The following is a 19,103-nucleotide window of genomic DNA, read 5'->3' on the forward strand; positions in this document are numbered from 1 at the left end:
CAAAGCAGGTTCATTCTTTTCACAGTGGTTCAACAAGGAATGCTTCTGTATTCCTAATGTAGGAAAGTGAGTTAGCTGTGGATAGACTTCTCTGAGTCCTTCTTCCAGCCTGAAGCATTATTCCCCAAATATATTTTTAAGTACATAATCTTCATAGTTACAGCCACTGTACTCCAGAGCCTGAGTGGGATCAGACAGGCTTATACAGTAATTATACAGGGAAGAGACAGGGATTAATTTCACTGTCACTGCTCCAGAAGAAATGCTGTACCCTTTTCCTTCCACATTACTCTGGATTTCTAGAAATCATTTTCTAAACTACACCTGAAGGTCTCTCCAATCTCTTGCTTTTAACTCCCCAACCAGTTTCACAGCTCTGTTCTTCAGCCATTCCATACTGGCAGCTTCTTTTGCTTTCTGAACAAGTTATTTTCTGCTGGGTAATGCAAGACCACTGTGCTGTCTGCACTGATGGGTCATGTTACCCAGTGAACAAGAGATCAGCAAAGCCAAGCTGCTGGTAGGACTGCAGTCCACTGCTATTAGTAAGAAGTCTTTCCACAGTGTTTTAAAACTGTTTTTTAAGACATACCACAACTAATATTAAAGAACCCAGGGCTACCTATGTGCTAAAAGCAATTCTTCAGAAGGCTTTCATTTTAAGAAAAGACTAAGCTGGTTCACTATACAGTAAAAGTGGGATTGGTTTGTCCCAAAATACCCCTGTAGTGGGACAAGATCATAGCAAATTTAATTCAAACCAAATTATTCTCTTATTTCTACTACCACAGATGAATTATAAGGGAAATACTATAAGAACACACTACAAAACCAAGAACCAGCTCCCTACCTGTCCATCTGTCCCAATGGTGCCTCCACAATCTGTGAGGAGCTCGGACATGTCATAGTAGCTAATAAACTCCCACAAACAGGCTTCCAGATTCAGGTTGCGGTAGAAGCGCAAGGTATTGAAGCCTCTAATTGTTGGGCTGTACTGGTAGGGAATGGTCTCTCCAATCACATCTGGATTCTTGGTAGCATCAGTTAAAAAGCCATGGTGGGTCTTCACTTCTGTGTAATCCAACAGGTTGGAGCATTTATGGTTTCCAACTCTAGTTCCGTCAGGGCTAAGTGTCAGCTCAAAGTTGGAGAGCTCTCTTGTAGATATAACAGGCAGCATGCCTAAAAACATTAATTTATAGCACTATCACTAAATGTTGGTTGTCAGAACTGCTTAATTTAGCCAAAATTAGTCAGACATTAAGCCTGTTATACAGTGCTTTTGTATTTTGTACTTACAACAGTTACTGTACTTTAGAATTCAAAGAAAGTTGATAAGTATGTATGAGAATTTTACCCACAATAATTGTCTGTATACTATGAAAAGACAAATAAAATATTTCCAAACATATTAATATATTAATATACAGCATATTAACATTACAAAATATTAGTAAATAAAAAAATTGTGTGATTTTTTCACCAGCACCTAGTAATTAAATGGTGTATTTCTAAGCACTTCAAAGGAGTTTTACAAAGCTTAGGTCTAGCCCAACTTATGTAATTTATGCAATTAATCTGAAAGCGCTTTTCTTCACATCAGAGACTCCGTATCAGTACAGCAACTTATGTACCTTGTTGCAAACTGCACTTGTTCATTCATAACATTTTTCTTTGGTCCCACCGTTAAAAGATTATATTATTATTTTGTCTATTTAAAATAGTATGACCAATAAAGTAGCTCAAATAACAGCATACTGTATAAGTTTTCTTAACTCCACAGCTGATTTTCTCATACCATCAATATGTGGCATTGTGACTGTCAGTTTGATGAGGTTGGCATAGTCAGGATCTTCTGGGCCAGTGTAGCGCAGTTTGGCAGAGAATGGTTCTGCTCCAACTACTCCTGATATACGAGGCTGACAAAGACCTAATGGAAAAAAGAGAAAGCAACCTTACTTTAAGTCCATAGGAAACAATCTATACTTTTTTCCTTGCACTACTTTAGCTGTACTTTTCTGCCACTGTACAGGTATCCAAAACAACAAGAATTTTCTTGAGTGAATAGTAAACACTTTGAGAAGCATTTTCCAGAGGTTTCGACAGGAGTTTATGCAAAAGAGGATTCAAACAAAAATCATTCCTTGATCAACAGGATCACATTTTTAGAACACGGTGATGATATTGCATCTGTGCCTTTCCAGATGTATGTGTCAACCTTACTTGCAAAGTCAGTGCCAAGTTCCATACGTTCTTACAGAGGTCTTCAGAGGCATATGTTTTAACTCCTTCCACCACTCTAAGTTTTACAGAAGATACCTGGCCAGTGTTCAGTTGGTTTTGGCACTGGATTGGCATTCTGTGATATGCCTTCACAGAACTTTATGAGCCTCCTGATCCATTAGTAACAAAAATGTAGTTAGAAAAATTGTGTCAAAGGAAATGTAGAAATATTGTGCTTAGAATAGAGCCAGCTTCAAAGCTGGATCAAGTTGCTTAAGGCCTTGTTAATTTGAATTTTTAATTTCTCCAAGGAGAATGTGCTACTTATTTTAGTAATCCTTTCCAGTGTTAGTTTAATGTGTTCCAGTATTAGTCCCAGTTTGTAGAACCAGAAAATTAGGTTTGTAATCATACGATCAAATTCTAGTTGCATAGTTCAATGCAGAAGTGTGGGCATTCTGGCCACTTTGTCATGTGATGGCCAAAGGATCACAAGGTAGTCTAAGTAAGAAACAAGCAGATATGGAAAATCAAAACTATTCTCTTTGCCCATTTCTTAGGGATTTCAAGAGAACAGGAGGCAGGGCCTTCCTCCTGGAGAGCTTCTGGTGGACTTCATCTTGCTCAATATCTCCAAGTGGGAAACTTCTGTCAAGAGGAAACAAAATGTCTTTTCTGCAGGATAGCTTTTTTTTGGTTGGTTGGCTGGTTGATTTGGTTGGTGATTTGAGGTTTTTTTTTTCCTCAAATGCAAATAATATTGCTAATGAGACTAAATGCAATTTTTTGCACAATCTGTCTTCCTTTGGAGAATTTGGTCTATGCACTGGAGGTCAGGCATCCTCAAAGTGGAAAATAATCAGGATTTTGGCAGGTTGCTTTGTTCATTGCACTTTTTTCCTTCCACATCAGAAGTTAGCTCAGGTACTGGAAGTAATTTATGCATGATAACTCAGTCCTGAGCCTGGGCTAATTAGCTCTGCTAATTTGTCAAGTGTAATCCAAATAATTCATTATAACACGAACAAAGCCAGTCTGTTTCATATAACAAAACCAGCTCACACAGCACAAATTTGTCTGTCTTTAACACAAACTACAGAGCACCTCATAGACAACACCCTTAGGCAGAGTCCTCTTTAGAGTGTAGGATTCCTGATTAATGCAAAGATGACTTGAGTCTACAGTCAAAATGTGGAATAAAGGACAGGGGTAAAGAGAAATTCCATTCCTCAAAGTTCTTAAAGCCCAAATTAGTAGAAAATATAATGTTTTAACCAAAATATTTATTTAAAAAGGCCTAGAAAATGAAAATAAAATTGCAAATGAAAAATCATGGCATTTATCTCACACAGACTTCAAGAGTTAGTGTAGCTACAAAAGCAGCAAAAATGACACAAAGAGCCAAAAGGCTGCAGAAGGGTAATGAAAGACAGTGTTTTGCAATTGACCTTGTTTGCTGATAATTACACATTCTCCATATTATACAATAAACAAAAGTATCTGTGATTTCTCTAACAAAATAGCCTGTGCTATCAGACTGTACTTGTGTGCATGTCAGTGCTTCACCTCTGCTTCACAATGATATTCAGTGTAAGTTTCCGGAGTTGGCTGGGCAAAGGAGGTAGACTGCATTAACTCTGCTGGCTGAGAGAATGCAGCACCAGTTCAGCATTGGTTAGGTGCCAAAGGATCAGAGGGGATACAAAGGAAGTATCAGAGACGGAAGAAGGATGAATAATTATAACTGCTTTGACCAGGGAAAAATTTTGTCCATGCCCTGTTATTGGACACCAGTTGCTTTAGTCTTTAGTCAAGGAGGACAACAATTCTAAGGCATTCAGTGAGGACTGAATGCCAAACGAGGTTTTTCTTCTGGCTAGGCTTTCATATGCCACTCCCATGTGGATTCTCCAATGTCTAGTAGGAGCTGAGACTGTACTGCATAATTTCTACAGTTAAATTCAAAAGCCAGCAGAAACCAGGTTTCACTAATTCCATTGCACATTATATATTGTTCTCATGAACATACAAGTTTGCTATGTGGATTATTTAAAGATGTGGAGAAGTAGGAGAGAGGAAAAACATTTTCTTTATACAATGCTTTGCTGTGTTAAGTTTTGGACCACCTCTACGAACAACAGAAGAAAAGCTGAGACTAATGTTAAAATGCCTGACCATGTAACCAGCTTTTGCTAGGACTGAATTTGGGATCCAAAAGAGACCTGTGAATTTTGCAATAGGTGATGATGTCTTACCTTCTGACGTGCTTATAGTGACAATAGGGCTCATAAGCTCAAGACCCTCATTCCCATCTGAATTTACAGCACGAGCTGCACACTGGACACGAGAACCGGCTTGAAAGTAAATGGAGTCGAGTGTAATCATCTTAGAGGAAGTGAAGAAGGTGTCAAAGTCAACCTCCTTCATGGGGCTGGTCACACCATCGGGGCCAGTGGGGGCACTCACAAGCCACCTGTACTGTGTCAGAGTATTATTGATGTTCTCACTGGCACATATAGAGCCAGTCTTGTCAAAGTCTTCATACTTAGGATTACAAGCCTGCAGAACAAGGCAGATGTATTAAGAATTTATTTGATTCATGGCAAAGGAATTCAAAGTCATCAAGAGTCACAAAACTCAACAAGATGGAACTGACAATCCCAGTAAATCTCATAAGAAATCACCCTATTTTGACAGTGACGTTTTTAGCACTGTTAGGGTGGATTAAAAGGTGTATCTAATTATGCTCATTGAAATAAAAATATTATTTTAAATTGGTTTATAGGTGAAAGCATGGCATAGTTATGAAGACACAAACTACATTCCCATGTACTACTTTAATTTGAACTTCTCCCTTTGATCTAATTCTGCAAATATACTCTGCGTTTCAAGATTTATTTTCTTTGATTTTTTTTTTTATTTAGAAGAGCCATTCAACTTGTGACATTCCTGTGCAAAAAGAATGTGTGAAAAACAAATTGAAGATGGACAAAGACATTCTTCAAGGTATGAATATTTATGTAACTTTTCAGTTGCAAAACTACTAGTGAAAAAAAAAGAAAGAAGCTTGTATTCCTTCAGCATTCATTTTTCAGTCTGTGGCACTCATTGAAAACAATGGCTCATCTGTTATCTCCAGTGATTTAAACTCTGCAAATTAAGGCAGGATAATGCAGGAAATAGTAAGGTTATGCAATCACAAACACAGTGTGAGTATCAATGTCAAACTGTTCTTAGTGAGGAACAAGTGAAACATCTTTCTATGCTTTTTGTCCTCCTGAAAATGGATTCATTATGCAGACAAATTAGATTAGCTCTAAGGATAATTCTAGCTTGAACTAATATGTGTGACTAATATGTGTGACTCACCACCATATGGATTGATACTGGGTGCCTAAAATCCACTGAACAAAACCCATATACTGATTTTGTTCCATTTTTCCACAGAGATACTCACTGTGATACAGATGACAGGATAGCCAGCAATGGGACTGGTTCTGTCTTTGGCTTTAGAAGTATCATCATATATCAACAGAGATGCAACTTGAGGGACAGAGGGAAAGGTGACATCTGCCATGCTGTTCATTTCTTCGATGTAAACAATGGCCTTGGCTGCCTGGCAATGAAAAGGACAGAAACAGTTCCCTGTGAAAATTTAAATAAACAAGGGGATTCAAGCTGGATCTAGATCAGAATATGTCTAGCCTTTGAAACATCGTTCCAAAAGAAGTTCTAAACCTCAACTGGATGAGCTATTGAGAAACGGTTGAGGCGCCAAAAGTACACTGCAGAGTGCAAAAGGAAGAGCTAAAACAAAATTTTTCTTTTCAGAACAGTGAAGATCCCAGACCTTTAACCTTGTCTCCCAGCTTTTTTGTTATCACTTCAGTATTCTGGTAGAACCCTCTAAGAGCACTGTATGCTTTAATGTCTGGTGGAAATGGGGTGCTTGTCATCTGCAAAGGCTGTGTCTCTTCTGTCCGGCTGTCTGGAGTCGTGTGACACTGATGATGCAGACAGGGAGTTTCAAGAACATTTTATGCCAAATCAGAGGAATATACTGTTTAAATTAAAATATAATGCTAAATAACAGGAACATGTGGCTATTTCATCTTACACAATAAGAATAATATTAATATGGTTTTGACAGCAGAAGTCATATCTCACCTGAAATTGCTCTTTTTACAGCATAGGGATTATATTGTATTGCCAGAGAGTGTTTCCAAGAGAACATCAGTTTCTAAGACTGATTATATGCCTAGAATGATATCCTGAAGACTTCAGTCTTTCATTGACCGTATGGCCCCATCAACATTATTGCCTTGATGACAAACTGTTTTGTGTAGGTGTTACTGTGACAGCTGTGTTGACCCTTTCTGTCTTTTAATATACAAGCCAAGATGGTGTGAATAAATCTTAACAGAAGAGTAAAACGATGAACCAGAAAGTAAATAAGAAGTCTGTTTATCAGATTTTGTTGTTCAGGACTATGCATGAGCTTGTTACCTGTATTTCTGCAACCATGTTCTCATCAGGCTTCAGGTGAACAGTGAAGGCTTCTCTCATCTCCCTTACTCCATCGAAGAGAACTTCGATCTCCACAAAGTGCTGTGTTTCACCCTCCTTAAACTCAATTTCTGAAAAATAATGAGACACTTAAATCTGTTGTTCATAACAAGCTGTGATTCTAGGCCCAGACATGAGAGATGGCAGTGAACACTTAACCTTTTTGAATTAGAGATGTTTGGAAATTGTGTTTAACCTATTTGATGCTACAAATAATAATAATGAATAGCAGTGGACACACGTGGAAATCACTGAAAATAAGACATTAACATCAAGAGATTTGCAAAGATCAAGATTTAGTCTAATGGAACTTAATGTTTTGAAAATTATCTGTGACTAATTACGTAAATGTTGGTAACATATGTGAATGACCAAAAGACTGAAGAATTCTAAATAAATAGTATTGTCAGGTCTTTTTCCAACAAAATGTAATAAATACAATGGTATGTACAAAAAATAAGGAACAAAGCTGTAGTCACACAAGAGTACTGTATTTTGAAATCATTGTGAAAAAACCTCATAGGTTATGGTGATAAAAAGTTCAATCTTAATGGAGTCTATTTGGTCTGTGTGGCAAGGCTTTGGTAGCGGGGGGATACAGGGGTGGATTCTGCGAGCAGCTGCCAGAAGCTTCTCCCATATCTGACAGAGGCAATGCCAACTGGCTCCAAGATGGACCCATGGCTGGTCAAGGACAAGGCCAGGAGTGACAACGATTGTGCCTCTTGGATAACAGATTAAAGAAGGGGAAAAAACTGCTGCACTGATGAGGCTGACAGCTGGTCTGGGGGCCTCACAGAGTCAGACCTGAAATCAGTCAGAATTTACCCGTGAGAATTTTACAGTGGAAATTTTGCAGCTTCATTGAAACCCACAGAGAAGGCCAAGAAGATAATCAATGAGAGAAGATGTTCTGGACACAAGGAGAGGATGATCTTGTTGTGGGACATTAAGAGTGTACAAGGATAATATGTAGCAACTATACCTTTGCTTGTATAGCTGATTGTTTACTGCCTGAATGGTCATTGTTTGTTAGATGGCCTTGTCATTGTTTGCTAAGCAGCCAATCTTAATAGACCACAGCAATTGTGAAGAGGTCTAGGAATAGCAGTAGAGAAAATAAAAAATCTCTCTTGACTTTGGATTATGACAAGGTGCTGTTATGTCCACCTCGACAAAAGCCACATCACACCACAGCAGCTGGGAAAGAGGAGTGAGAAGATGTGAGAAATCACTCTGCAGACACCAAGGTCAGTGGAGAAGGCAGGGCAGGAGGTGCTCCAGGCACCAGAGCAGAGATTCCCCTGCAGCCCCTGGTGCAGACCCTGGTGATGCAGGATGTGCCCCTGCAGCCCATGGAGGTCTGTGGTGGAGCAAAGATCCACCTGCAGCCAGGGAGGACTCATGATCAAGCAGGTGGATGCTCAAAGGAGGCTGTGACCCTGGGGGAAGCCTGCTCTGGAGCAGGCTCCTGGCAGGACCTGTGGCCCCATGGAGAGAGGAGGCCACAGTGGAGCTGGTTTGCTGGCAGGACTTGTGATCCCATGAGGGAGCCACACAGGAGCAGTTAATGAAGAACCCATAGGGAAGGACTGTTTCCTGGGGGTGGGACCTCATGCTGGAGCAGGGAAGAGTGTGAGGAGGAAGAAGCATCAGAAATAACGTGTGATAAACAGATTGCAACCCCCATTCCCTCGAGCCAGTCAGAGGTAAGGAATTTGGGAGTAAAGCTAACTCCAGGAAGAAGGGAGGGGTGGGAGGAATGTGTTCTATGATCTAGTCTTATTTCCCATCACTGTGCTCTGGTTTGATTGGTAATAAATGAAACTAATTTTCCCAAGCTGAGTCTGTTTTCCCTGTGCTGATAATTGGTGAGTGACCTCTCCCTGTTCTTATCTCAACCCATGACTCTTCCATCATATTTTCTCTCTCCTCCATAGCTTAGGAGGGGCAGTCATAGAGCAGCTTTGGTGGGCATTTGCTGTCCAGCTAAGACCAACTCTTACACTGACTGAGTAAAAGAATACTACAATTCTTGATTGTATTAACTACTAAAGAAACAAAAAGTAGAGAAACGATTTAAACTTTGTGTCTGGAAAGGGTGAGAGTGATAATAACTAAAATAATAGATGCATTTCTAATATTTTTATTTTTAAAGAACATCAAATTCACTTTGAAGACGGTACAGAAATAACCAACAGAAACTTAGGACCAGAAGAACTTGCAGAGAGTGATGTTCTCATTGGTATATTGAAACACCATCATAATCAAAATATACCAGGTGATAAAGAGCTCTGCACTCCAAAGGGACAGACACAAAAAGCAGTAGTGCATTAAAGCTGAAGTGTATATGGGAAATAAGGCACAGTTAGGTGATAGACACTGATCAGCGAAGCAACATGCTAAGAAACACTCTTTATCTCCAATGCCTTCAAACCAGGACTGGATGTTCTTTCTAAAGATATATTTTCTCTAACCAAACCTTTTTGGATCAATACAGAAGTAATTTGGGAAAACTGGGAGAATCTTGCAATCCACAGTGAGTCTGATTAAGTGATCTAATGATCCTTCCAATCCTAAGTGTTATTAAGCCAGGGAAATACTCTTTGTGGTAATAAACATATAAACTCTTAGTTGTGTGATAGCTAAGAATTTTATTGATTTTCAGTTTGTCACACTTCCTTCGGGAAACTAAATTAAGGATGCGAGTTTTGTACCCATGGCTGAATAGGCAGGTTCCCTAAACTCACAGGTATTCTGAAACCTGTGGGGAAATTCTGTACACCACAGACCCTTCTCAAAGGCTTCTGGGCAGAAGCTGAGAGCCTCTTGTTCTGTAGTATCATGTTTCCCTTGAAAACTTTGCTCCCATGTGCTGTTGGTGCACAGCAGGGAGAATGTAAGCACAACAGTGCCTACAGGTAATGTGCATAGGCTAAGTACCAGCTGACACTTGAAGTTCCTGTGGGGAAAGAGTGAAACTCTAAAATGCGGACCAAAGTGACTGAAATTAGCAAGCTCTGGGTTGGTGATTTTCTTGTGGCTAACAAATTGCCTCAGATATCATTAGCAGCAAATACCACTCCTATGGAATTTGAAGATAACCCAATGTTGTTGCTGAATGCTCAAAAGTAAGTCATATCTTCCAGCTGGACTGTATGCCAAAATAGTTTATCCAAAACTGTGAAAACACTCCAGCAATGAATGATTAATCTTAAAACACAGAGTAGTATCATGTATTATCATAAACTTTAAAGGGAAAAAAAATTATAATGCTACAAACTCCATTAGTCATTGCCTAAGCCATGTAGGTGGGCTATTAATGGAAAGAAGTTTATCGGCTAAGAAATTTCTCATTCTGTTGCACAACTTCTCATTCATTAGTAGTGTGAAGAAGCACACAGTGAATTCAGAAATACAGAAGGAAAACTTTATTATTATGAACATATAAAAATTAAAAGAAATATATATTAATTCTTACATAGAGAAAAAGCCATTATCTTAATGAACTGCTCAAGAAACAACCACACAATCATATCCTATAAGTAGATGTTTCTTCAGAGTAATATTATTACACTCTGCAAATAGAACTAAGGTTTAACTCGCACATCTTCCACAATTACTTGAGCTACAGATGTTTTCAAAGGAGTCACAATCCTTTTGTAAATATCTTCACTGATAACTAGTATTCCAGGAGCAATTGGCTGTTGTATACCACAGGGAATCTGTCCACACTGAATTAGAATTACAAAATGCTTTTCAGGATGTGGTTGCAAAGTATTCTAATCACAAAGTTATTTCATTTTTCAAATATTATGTTACAGTCATGAATGAAAATAAATAGTTGGATGTGATAAGTATGATCCTACCTTCTGATATAGGGTGATAGTCCTCTCCAGAAGTAGCAGATCCATCCTTTGTATGAACTCTCACAACAGAAACTTTGGAAGTGTCTCCCAGACGTAGCACTGGGATTTTCACAACTGCTACTTGCCTTGTGTCCTTCGGTTCACTCACACTAAATTTGGTCTCACCAAACTTAATAATAGCCTCTGTAAATCGAAGGAAAAAAAAAAAAAGGTTTTAGAGCATGCAAATGGGCTTCCAAAAGCCAGTAACAACAAAAGACTCTCTTACTGTCTGCGTCATCCCGAATCTTTATCAGCGTCTCATTTTGCTCGCCAATAGAGGCACCAAAGGAAGAATCACTTCTTGGAGTGCCAAGAACCAGGCGTAGTTCTTCCTCCTCCTCATGGAAAGTATCATCCATAAGCACCAGTGTGCAAGGCTTCTCAGTTTCACCTGCAATCATTCTGAAGGTAGTATCAGGCAGAACTTAGGTGTGCTTTGCTCTAATAGAGCACTTCTCTCCAAGCCCAAGGCACCACAGGCTGCTCCTGCGGGCCAAGGCATCCACCTTGACACGACACAAGTTAATGAGCAACGACAGTAGTGAAAGCAGAATTAGCAATCATTACCTTTCTATGGAAACTCGTTAAAGTGGAATCTCCAAGTCTGGGACTTCTGTAAGACAAGTTTCTATTTGGTATATCCACTTTACATGTACTATTCCTTTTGTTTTACTTAAGAAGAAAATGATCTTTCTCAGTGACCTCTTCTACAGAGTGCACTTAAAAAATAAATACTTGTACAAGGAAGCAGAGCAATAAAACATTTCACTAATACTAATGGTAATTTTGTCCTGAAGTTTTACATTTCAAGTCTCTTTTGATTGGACACTCTCCAACTGTGTGGACCTTCACTTATATTATTCCATTTGACTTTAAAGCCTTTTGAACTCCCACTGATTCCAACTGGCAATGAATATTGCCTTAAAAACACTTTGGAGTACCAAACCTCAGTCAATTTTTGCAGTCACAAATGAATGTGCTCTGACTTACTAGATGTTCAGAAACTTGAACACCTTGTCTTAGGCCTTCTACACAAGCTGCAAGACCTATGTGTGCAGTGTCTGGCACCCAGCGTGACCTTCATCTTGAGACTGACTCCTACACCCCAGATGAAAGGAACAGCACAGCAGCAGAGAGATGAGGTCAATTTACTGTATTATTTCATCATTACACAAGCAAATATGATCAAGGCTCTTCAAGACGAAGAACCAGACCAGAATGCTGTGTTCCTTTTCTGAGGTTGCCTTTCCCGAAGAACCAGACCAGAATGCTGTGTTCCTTTTCTGAGGTTGCCTTTCCCCCCCACTACAGAAAATAAATTATCCCTTAGGAGGAGAAAAAAATGGAAAACACTCATCCTGCTTATTGTTACATGGGAAATGTGAAAACTGAAATGAAACTGCTGCATATCAAACATACCTAAGAAGCTTATGGAGACAAAATATAATTCTAGCAGACTTCTTTGCTACTTATCTTTGCAGAGAAATGGTAGGGCAACACTCAAAATAAGAGAAAAGTCACTTCCTAAGTGGCCCAGATCCCTTAATTCTTACTAGTTGGACTCTTTCCTGATTGCACAGAAGCAATAGCAAAGGTGTAGAGTACATGACAGTACTAAAAGCTGAGGCCAGCCCTAAATAAAGAGTGAACAACTCACTTTTTCAAGAGAACTATAATACAGGTCTACAGAAATACGAAGATTGTAATTTCTGTGATATGGGCATACCAAGGATTTCATGCTGATGACAGAACTTGTTTAAGGCTTGTAAAAAACACCACATGTGCTTAAACTCCAAAGACTAGAAGACCAGACTGCATCCTGCACAAGTAGAAATAATTAGGCAATATTCTTTCTACATAGTAACATTTGATTCATTTGCATTTCATCTCTGATGTGAGATATTAAGTACCTGATATTGGTGGGTGGTCTTAGGAAAGCCTTGGTGGGAGAAAAAATTCAAACAGGAATTAGAGAGCTATATACCTGTTGAAAGACCTATTACTCATTTCAGTGCAAGCCAAATGTATTTACCAGAAATCTGCTTAACAAAGAGCAGAACTTCTGAAGTTTCCTTTCTTACAGGAGATCTGTGCTTCTACTGTGTTATGCTGAACTTGTTTTTGCTATCAAAAAGATCCCGGCACTCAGGCTGAACCTAAATGAAGATATATTCCTTTGGTTCTTATCGATTATCCCTCTAAGTCGGAAGTGAAGAAAATAGAGGCAACATCATCCCCTTGCATATGAAAAAAACCAAAAGCTTTGTTTTCCAGAGGGATCTTTTTGGCATGACTTTATGAGAAGACACAATTAAAACACGACAAAACAAAACAAACAAAGCAAAGGAAAGCAAAGCAAAACAAAAGAAAACATAGTATAGTAAAGGCTTCAAAAATAAGATCAAGAACTTACCAGGAAGGAATGTGACGATGGAACTGTCAGTATTAGGACGCTCTTCGAAGTCCATCATTACCTGAGCTGAACCTTGCCTTGTATAGCATCGCACGGTGGATGTGTATCGGATATCCCCGCTCCTGAATATCATGGCAGAAATCTGCCCATCATTTTCATTGGCTACATACACAGGTTCTTTAAACTGCATCTTTGGCACTGGGCAGAAAAACATAGAAAGCACAAGTAAAGTATACCTGCAGAAGTTATCATATCTTCTCTCCACTAGTTCCACATTTGTTTATGCTACATTGCACCAGATGCAGATCATAAGCAGCCAGACAACAAATGACTTAACACATCATCTCCAAAATACGGAAAAGTTAAAAAAAAAAAAAAATCACTCACAATCAGACACTGAATCATTAATGAAGATGGTGGTCTTGCTGGGTTCTCCAAGGGCAGCATTCATGGGCATCCTTAGCACAAGCTCAAACTTCTCAGTTCCTTCTAACACTGGCTGTCCAAGATCATCCAGAATTATCACACGAAATGTCTGCATATTGACTCCAGGGGAAAAATCCAAATTACGACTGATGCCTACATAATCTACTCCAGCTATCAATGGAAAAGAGAGAAAAATACCATTACATGTAATTAAAAATAAAAATATCTATCATTAGGCAGTTAATTGTAGGTAAATATTTTTCCTTTATAAATTTAGTATTTGCCAAATTCTGGCATTTATGAAAAGCAAAATGATCTTTTGGTCATTTAAGTTGGACTATAAAATAAAATAAGTCCATATTAATTAATTTTTTGTTTAATGATGATTTGCATCACAAAATGAGGCTGATTCTGTTCTGCTGTAAATCAACAGTTATTCCATAAAAACTAACGAAATTTGCTTGAAGTGAGAAATGAAAGTAAGCAAAAAAGCTTTGAGAGAGACTCTGGAGACAAAGCAAAGTCTTTTGGAAAGAATTTTCATATAATTCTGTAACAAAGATGGAAATTTTGAGATTAACGTAAAAAGGAAAGGAGACAAGGCCAGTGAGCTGACTATAAGGGAGAACTGCTGTTCAGAGGAGGTGACAGACAGAACAAATGGAAAACAAAATTCTGCTCAGACCATATCAGGTGAGGTCTGGTACCTTCCTCTTAAAGGAAGATTGATCTCTTTTTGTTTTCTTTTAAGTGAAGCAAACCAATCCATAACATGCCAATGAGAAGAAGGCAAACAAAACAAGAAACTGACTACAACCTGACACTGTCTTGGAACCAAGGTATTAGGTATCTAGGACTTTAGGGAAGGACTCAGTTTTAACATTAATTTTTGGGGAGAATAAACAGCAGAGGTGTTGAAACAAAGTTTTGGGGGAAACACTGCAATTGAAATTGAAATCAGGTTTGCAATTCTGTGAATTTGACAAAATTTGGCCAGATTAAAGGCCATCATCAGACGGGCATTTGCCTGAAGGCCCTACTGCTGTACTCCCCTAGAGCTAAGTCTCTAAGGCTGGATTCCAGGACTGACAGCTCAGAGCAGCAGATTCATTGCTGCACTGTGTAAGGCCAAGAACCAGGTTTATGGTTTTACAGGCAGCCAGCCATGTCAGAGCTTTCATGCTGTGACCAACAGACTAGAGAGCCCAAGAGCTGAGCCATTCCCTGTTCTTAATCCTAGAGGTCCTGGCACAATGAATGAAGATTGTTACTGTAAGGACAGACATTTTTTACCAGAAATAATATAACTTAAATATTCAAGGTTAGATAAATACATCAGATCATAAAAGCAAGTTCAGAAATGGAGCAATCATGTATTTCTTCAGACTTGAAAATTTTCTTTTTCATGAGAAAAATACATATATTTTATTTGTATTATGTTATGTATATATGATACATATATATTATGTTTAGATATTCCTGAAATAACGGTAAAGTTACACTCAGGATAAGCATCTAAAGAAGATAATTTTTATGCTGCCTCTATATGAACATCTTAGTTTAAACATTATGATATGTTTTGTGAAAAAAAAAAAGAGAGTATGTTAACACTTGATTCTGCAGACAAAGGTTCTGTCAAAGCATCCAAGAACCACACAGCTGAAGCAATCCTGTTCCTGAATAGGATACTAGGTAATAATTTCTCATTGTCTACAGTAAAAATGAGAGAAGCAAACTCAGCATGCTGCCAGTCATCATAACTGTGCCCAGAGTATGCTCTTGAAGCAGCAATCAACTATCTTTGCAGCAGTCTTTGTATGAGGATTTAAAGGCATTTCTCTTAGTGCTGTACTTCATAGCTGCTCCTACTCCTGTTTCTTTGAAATTCTGTAACCACCTGATTGTTTTCTCAGAAGAAAAGGTCTGCTAAGAGCAAGAGACATACAATTTTCATCTTATGTGGTTGAAACTGTACCAAGGCCCACTGAACTAGCACTTGTGAAAGTAGCAGCACGTGCCAGCAGTGTGTACCAGCATGTGCAGTGTAGTAGCAGTCTGAAACTAGAGCAAAACAGCAACTCACCCTCTGCAGTTACTGGTTCAGATTTGCGAGACCTCACTGTAACAGAGGCAGCTTTGGACAGGTCGGTTCCAGTCCTCCAGACACGCACCTCAATGTAGCCAGCACTCTCATCAACATAGTATTCATCATTTCCAAAGTAGAATGCTGGTTCTGGTGAAAGAGGAATAATGTCCATAAATGCTTCTTTACCTTACACTGAAGTTAACAAGAGACGATAAAATCCCCATTAAACAATGGAGAGCACTTTGCTCATTTCAGTAAGTGAAATAAAGCTTTTTTTTTTCTAAGATTTAGAATTCTTCTAGCTATACTTGGCTTCTTTTCAAGTATCAGTTTGTATGGTTTTAGATAGCAATTGTTATGTCAGCACTGTGCTCTTTTTCTTGCCTCCTACATTTTCAACTTTTTGTGTCAGCATGTGTGAAGCTGTGTGCAAAACAAAATGTGTTATCTCATTAAACTTGTTTCAGTTGAGTCCTGTGCACAAGCCAGAAAATTCTTTGCATTTCTCACTTTGGTGCAAACATACAAAGGTGAATACAGATAATGAAACTAACTTGAATGTTCTCACAGATTCCTGTTTCTAAAACCAGACTGGAACATGACATATAACTGGAGCTACTCTTGGTAATGTTTTCCAGCTAACTAAAGGAGCAAATACTTAATTTTAGTTTCCCCACATCTAGCATTTAAAACAAAATCAATCTTATTTCATCTAAACTGAAATGTGAACAGTCTTTATCTTAATACTGAAGTTCGACAGTTCATAAGAATGAAGAGAAAAAAGCAAAGTAGGTTAAGAGCTATTCCACTTAACAGACACATTGTTTACCTTCATTTTTCCTCCCTTTTCCAGTTTTCCTATCCACAGTAATTTCACAAAGTAAACAGCCTTAAAAACATATCCCAGCTTCATCCTGGATGTATATCATCTCCCCTTTTCTATCCATTCCATTCCTGTTTCAAACATGCAAGATTAATCATGCACAGCCAGTGCCTCAGATTTCCCAGTGCACAGCACAAATCACAGCTACCTCCCACAAGTGTAAAAAGACCTACACAAGTTCTCCTTGAGCTTCATCACAATTTTCTTATGCTGTCTTGTGAGAATTTATTATAATCATGAGGCTACAGTATCACAAATGTGTTTGAAATACCATGCAGCATACGGTCAACTTGAATTCAGTTGAAAAAGATCACAGCAATTGCTCAGTGCTCTGAGTAGCACCATAGGTACTTCCCCTTCACCAAGCATGGAAGAAAGCAAAAAATTCAAAGGAAATGACTGGAAAAGTTTATGGCTAAGCCTTCCACACAGAAAAGGAACAACTTACCCAAAGGAGGAGACCTAAATCGTTTTTAATGGTAAATGGAAGTTGGGATCATCATTTCTATAAGTCAGATTTTTATGAGATTATATGTCTGATGCAAAAGCTATGACATCTATGACAGTGGAATAAATGTTTTGGAATTGAAGAACCACCACAGCGTATGGCAACAATCTCCTCTGGTAGATTGCTGAACAATGTAAAATAGCAACTTAATTAAAACTAACCAGAAATAATATAAAATTTTTTCTTAGTTATTACTAAGCAAAAACTTCATCTGAGAAAGCAGCGGTTCATAAGCATTTTGAAACTGTATTCAAGAGTGAAACTGCAAGTTTTGGAGAAAAGAATTTTCTCTTCTGCATTCAAGATTTTTCTGTATTTCACAACTAATAAAATAAAAAAAACCCAAATGTACTCCTTTATATTCCTCATCAGTGAAACAACTGCAGCTGCCTCTCTACTTTTCTGCTAAAACTGAAATAATGCAAAAAATTGATGGAACTGAAAAATAGTGCAGATTCATAGATCTGTTTGAGCATTATCAAGGCCATCAGCCTTTGCAGGATGAAAGACAAACCTGGAAGAAGTCTAACTTTGGAAGATGAAAACCTTGTCAGTTCCAATTTAATTTTTTTTTTTAAATTCAAGAATATGTGTATTTAAACATGTGTGTGTTTATGTGCACAGACAGACACACATGGATCTTACTTTATTTGCCCACAGAGGCTGGCTTGTCAGTAGTTGTTTTTATACTTGGACTGCGGAGCTCTTATCTGAAACATTTTTAATAGGTGAACAGGATACACCCTCTGTACCTTTTGTGTAACTACTATTAACTTTGATGAGAGTTCCACTTACAGGGATACTGAAGCATTGGATATTAGCTCTGCAAAGCAATGTGCCATTTCAGACATACAATGTTCTTCTAAATTCTTAAGATGGACAAAGACTTTCCCAGCCTCTAGACAATAAAAATACAGAATGCCTACTAAGACCAAATGGTTACTAATGTGCCAATAGTTAGATAATGGCAGTTAAAAAAATTATCAATTCTAACACATGTCATTTCTTAAACAAGTATGCTTAGAGTTCAGCACACTTTCCCAAGTCTAACCTTGTTCTTATGTCCCAGTGGTTCCAGAACTTGATCTGGACTTGGCTGCACCTTATTTTAAACACTTAAGTGAGAGATACTCACATGGACCCTGCTTGCTCTCAGTTTGCAAGGACAAAGACAGGCCATTCCAGGTTTCCCAGCACAATGAGCATACAGGACAGGTGGAATGGCTCACTCACTGCAATCAGGAAAATCTGAGGAGGTGTGGAAGCATTTCCTTCTACTTACTGGCTACACAGGGAACTTAGATGATCTGCCTTAAACTAGATGGAAGGCATAAAATAAAATATTGTTTATTTCTTATAGCATTATCCTAATGCTTGCTTTACTGGTGCTGAAGAAGAATCCTCACACAGTGTTCATTCCTGTTTTCACAGCCAAACAAAAAAAATATCTAAACCCTCAGCTAGCATGCCTTGTTCTTCACAGTGAGTTTTTCACACTTTTTGAGGTATGTATATTCAATGAAAGACACATTCTGCATGGTTACCCATCCTAGGAAACAAATCCTTACAAATGTTTTCTAAATTCATTTCCTGTAAGCTGTGTTAGTAGCTCCCCAGGGGCAGTAGCAAAGCCAAGCTCCTAACAGGGGAAGCATTGTCTGTTTCAGGTCATGTCTGGAAAACACTGCTCAATGACTGCAGGCTCACTTACAGCAGACCTTTAATCTAGTAATCACTCTGAAGAGAGACTACTGCAAATTTAATGGTTCCTCTTAGAGAAATAAGAGGAAGTTTTCTAAGGGTTTTTTTTTGTTCAGACCCACAGGTTTCACTGGCATGAAGTTACAATAATCAGAGGAGAAAGGTTAGGAGCTTTAATCCCAGGTTTCTTGGCAGAGAAATAAAAACTTTGCCTTGTCCTTGTACTTAGAGAGTCAGAGCCGTATCTCAACTACAGCACTAGTCAGTCATCAAGCAGGAAAACAAACACACTTCTCATGTTGTTAGGAACATGTCTAACTTTGAAGGTACATCGTCAAATCAGTGTGATAGCACAAAAATGTTTATTTCCAAAGAAGCTTTACATT

At 38.4% G+C, this 19,103-nt stretch overlaps 1 protein-coding gene across 3 annotated transcripts in view; it reads right to left on the reverse strand.

Annotated features, from left to right (window-relative positions):
* The window catches only part of FREM2 (FRAS1 related extracellular matrix 2), a 122,904-nt gene that overhangs the window by 25,144 nt on the left and 78,657 nt on the right, over positions 1 to 19,103 (reverse strand). Inside the window, exons 7-16 of one of the 3 annotated variants that reach the window (XM_069011859.1) lie at positions 15,623 to 15,772; positions 13,501 to 13,710; positions 13,114 to 13,311; positions 10,927 to 11,091; positions 10,659 to 10,841; positions 6,730 to 6,860; positions 5,681 to 5,839; positions 4,479 to 4,782; positions 1,799 to 1,930; positions 851 to 1,182 (exon numbers count right to left, since the gene is read on the reverse strand). In XM_069011859.1, coding sequence (XP_068867960.1) covers positions 851 to 1,182; positions 1,799 to 1,930; positions 4,479 to 4,782; positions 5,681 to 5,839; positions 6,730 to 6,860; positions 10,659 to 10,841; positions 10,927 to 11,091; positions 13,114 to 13,311; positions 13,501 to 13,710; positions 15,623 to 15,772 — 1,964 coding nt within the window. Of the gene's footprint in view, positions 1 to 850; positions 1,183 to 1,798; positions 1,931 to 4,478; positions 4,783 to 5,680; positions 5,840 to 6,729; positions 6,861 to 10,290; positions 10,524 to 10,658; positions 10,842 to 10,926; positions 11,092 to 13,113; positions 13,312 to 13,500; positions 13,711 to 15,622; positions 15,773 to 19,103 lie in introns of those variants that run through there. The other 2 variants (XM_069011867.1, XM_069011876.1) reach the window with 2 other exon arrangements.

The sequence above is a fragment of the Aphelocoma coerulescens genome, chromosome 1 (genome assembly GCF_041296385.1).
Source record: "Aphelocoma coerulescens isolate FSJ_1873_10779 chromosome 1, UR_Acoe_1.0, whole genome shotgun sequence".
NCBI classification, from domain to species: domain Eukaryota; kingdom Metazoa; phylum Chordata; class Aves; order Passeriformes; family Corvidae; genus Aphelocoma; species Aphelocoma coerulescens.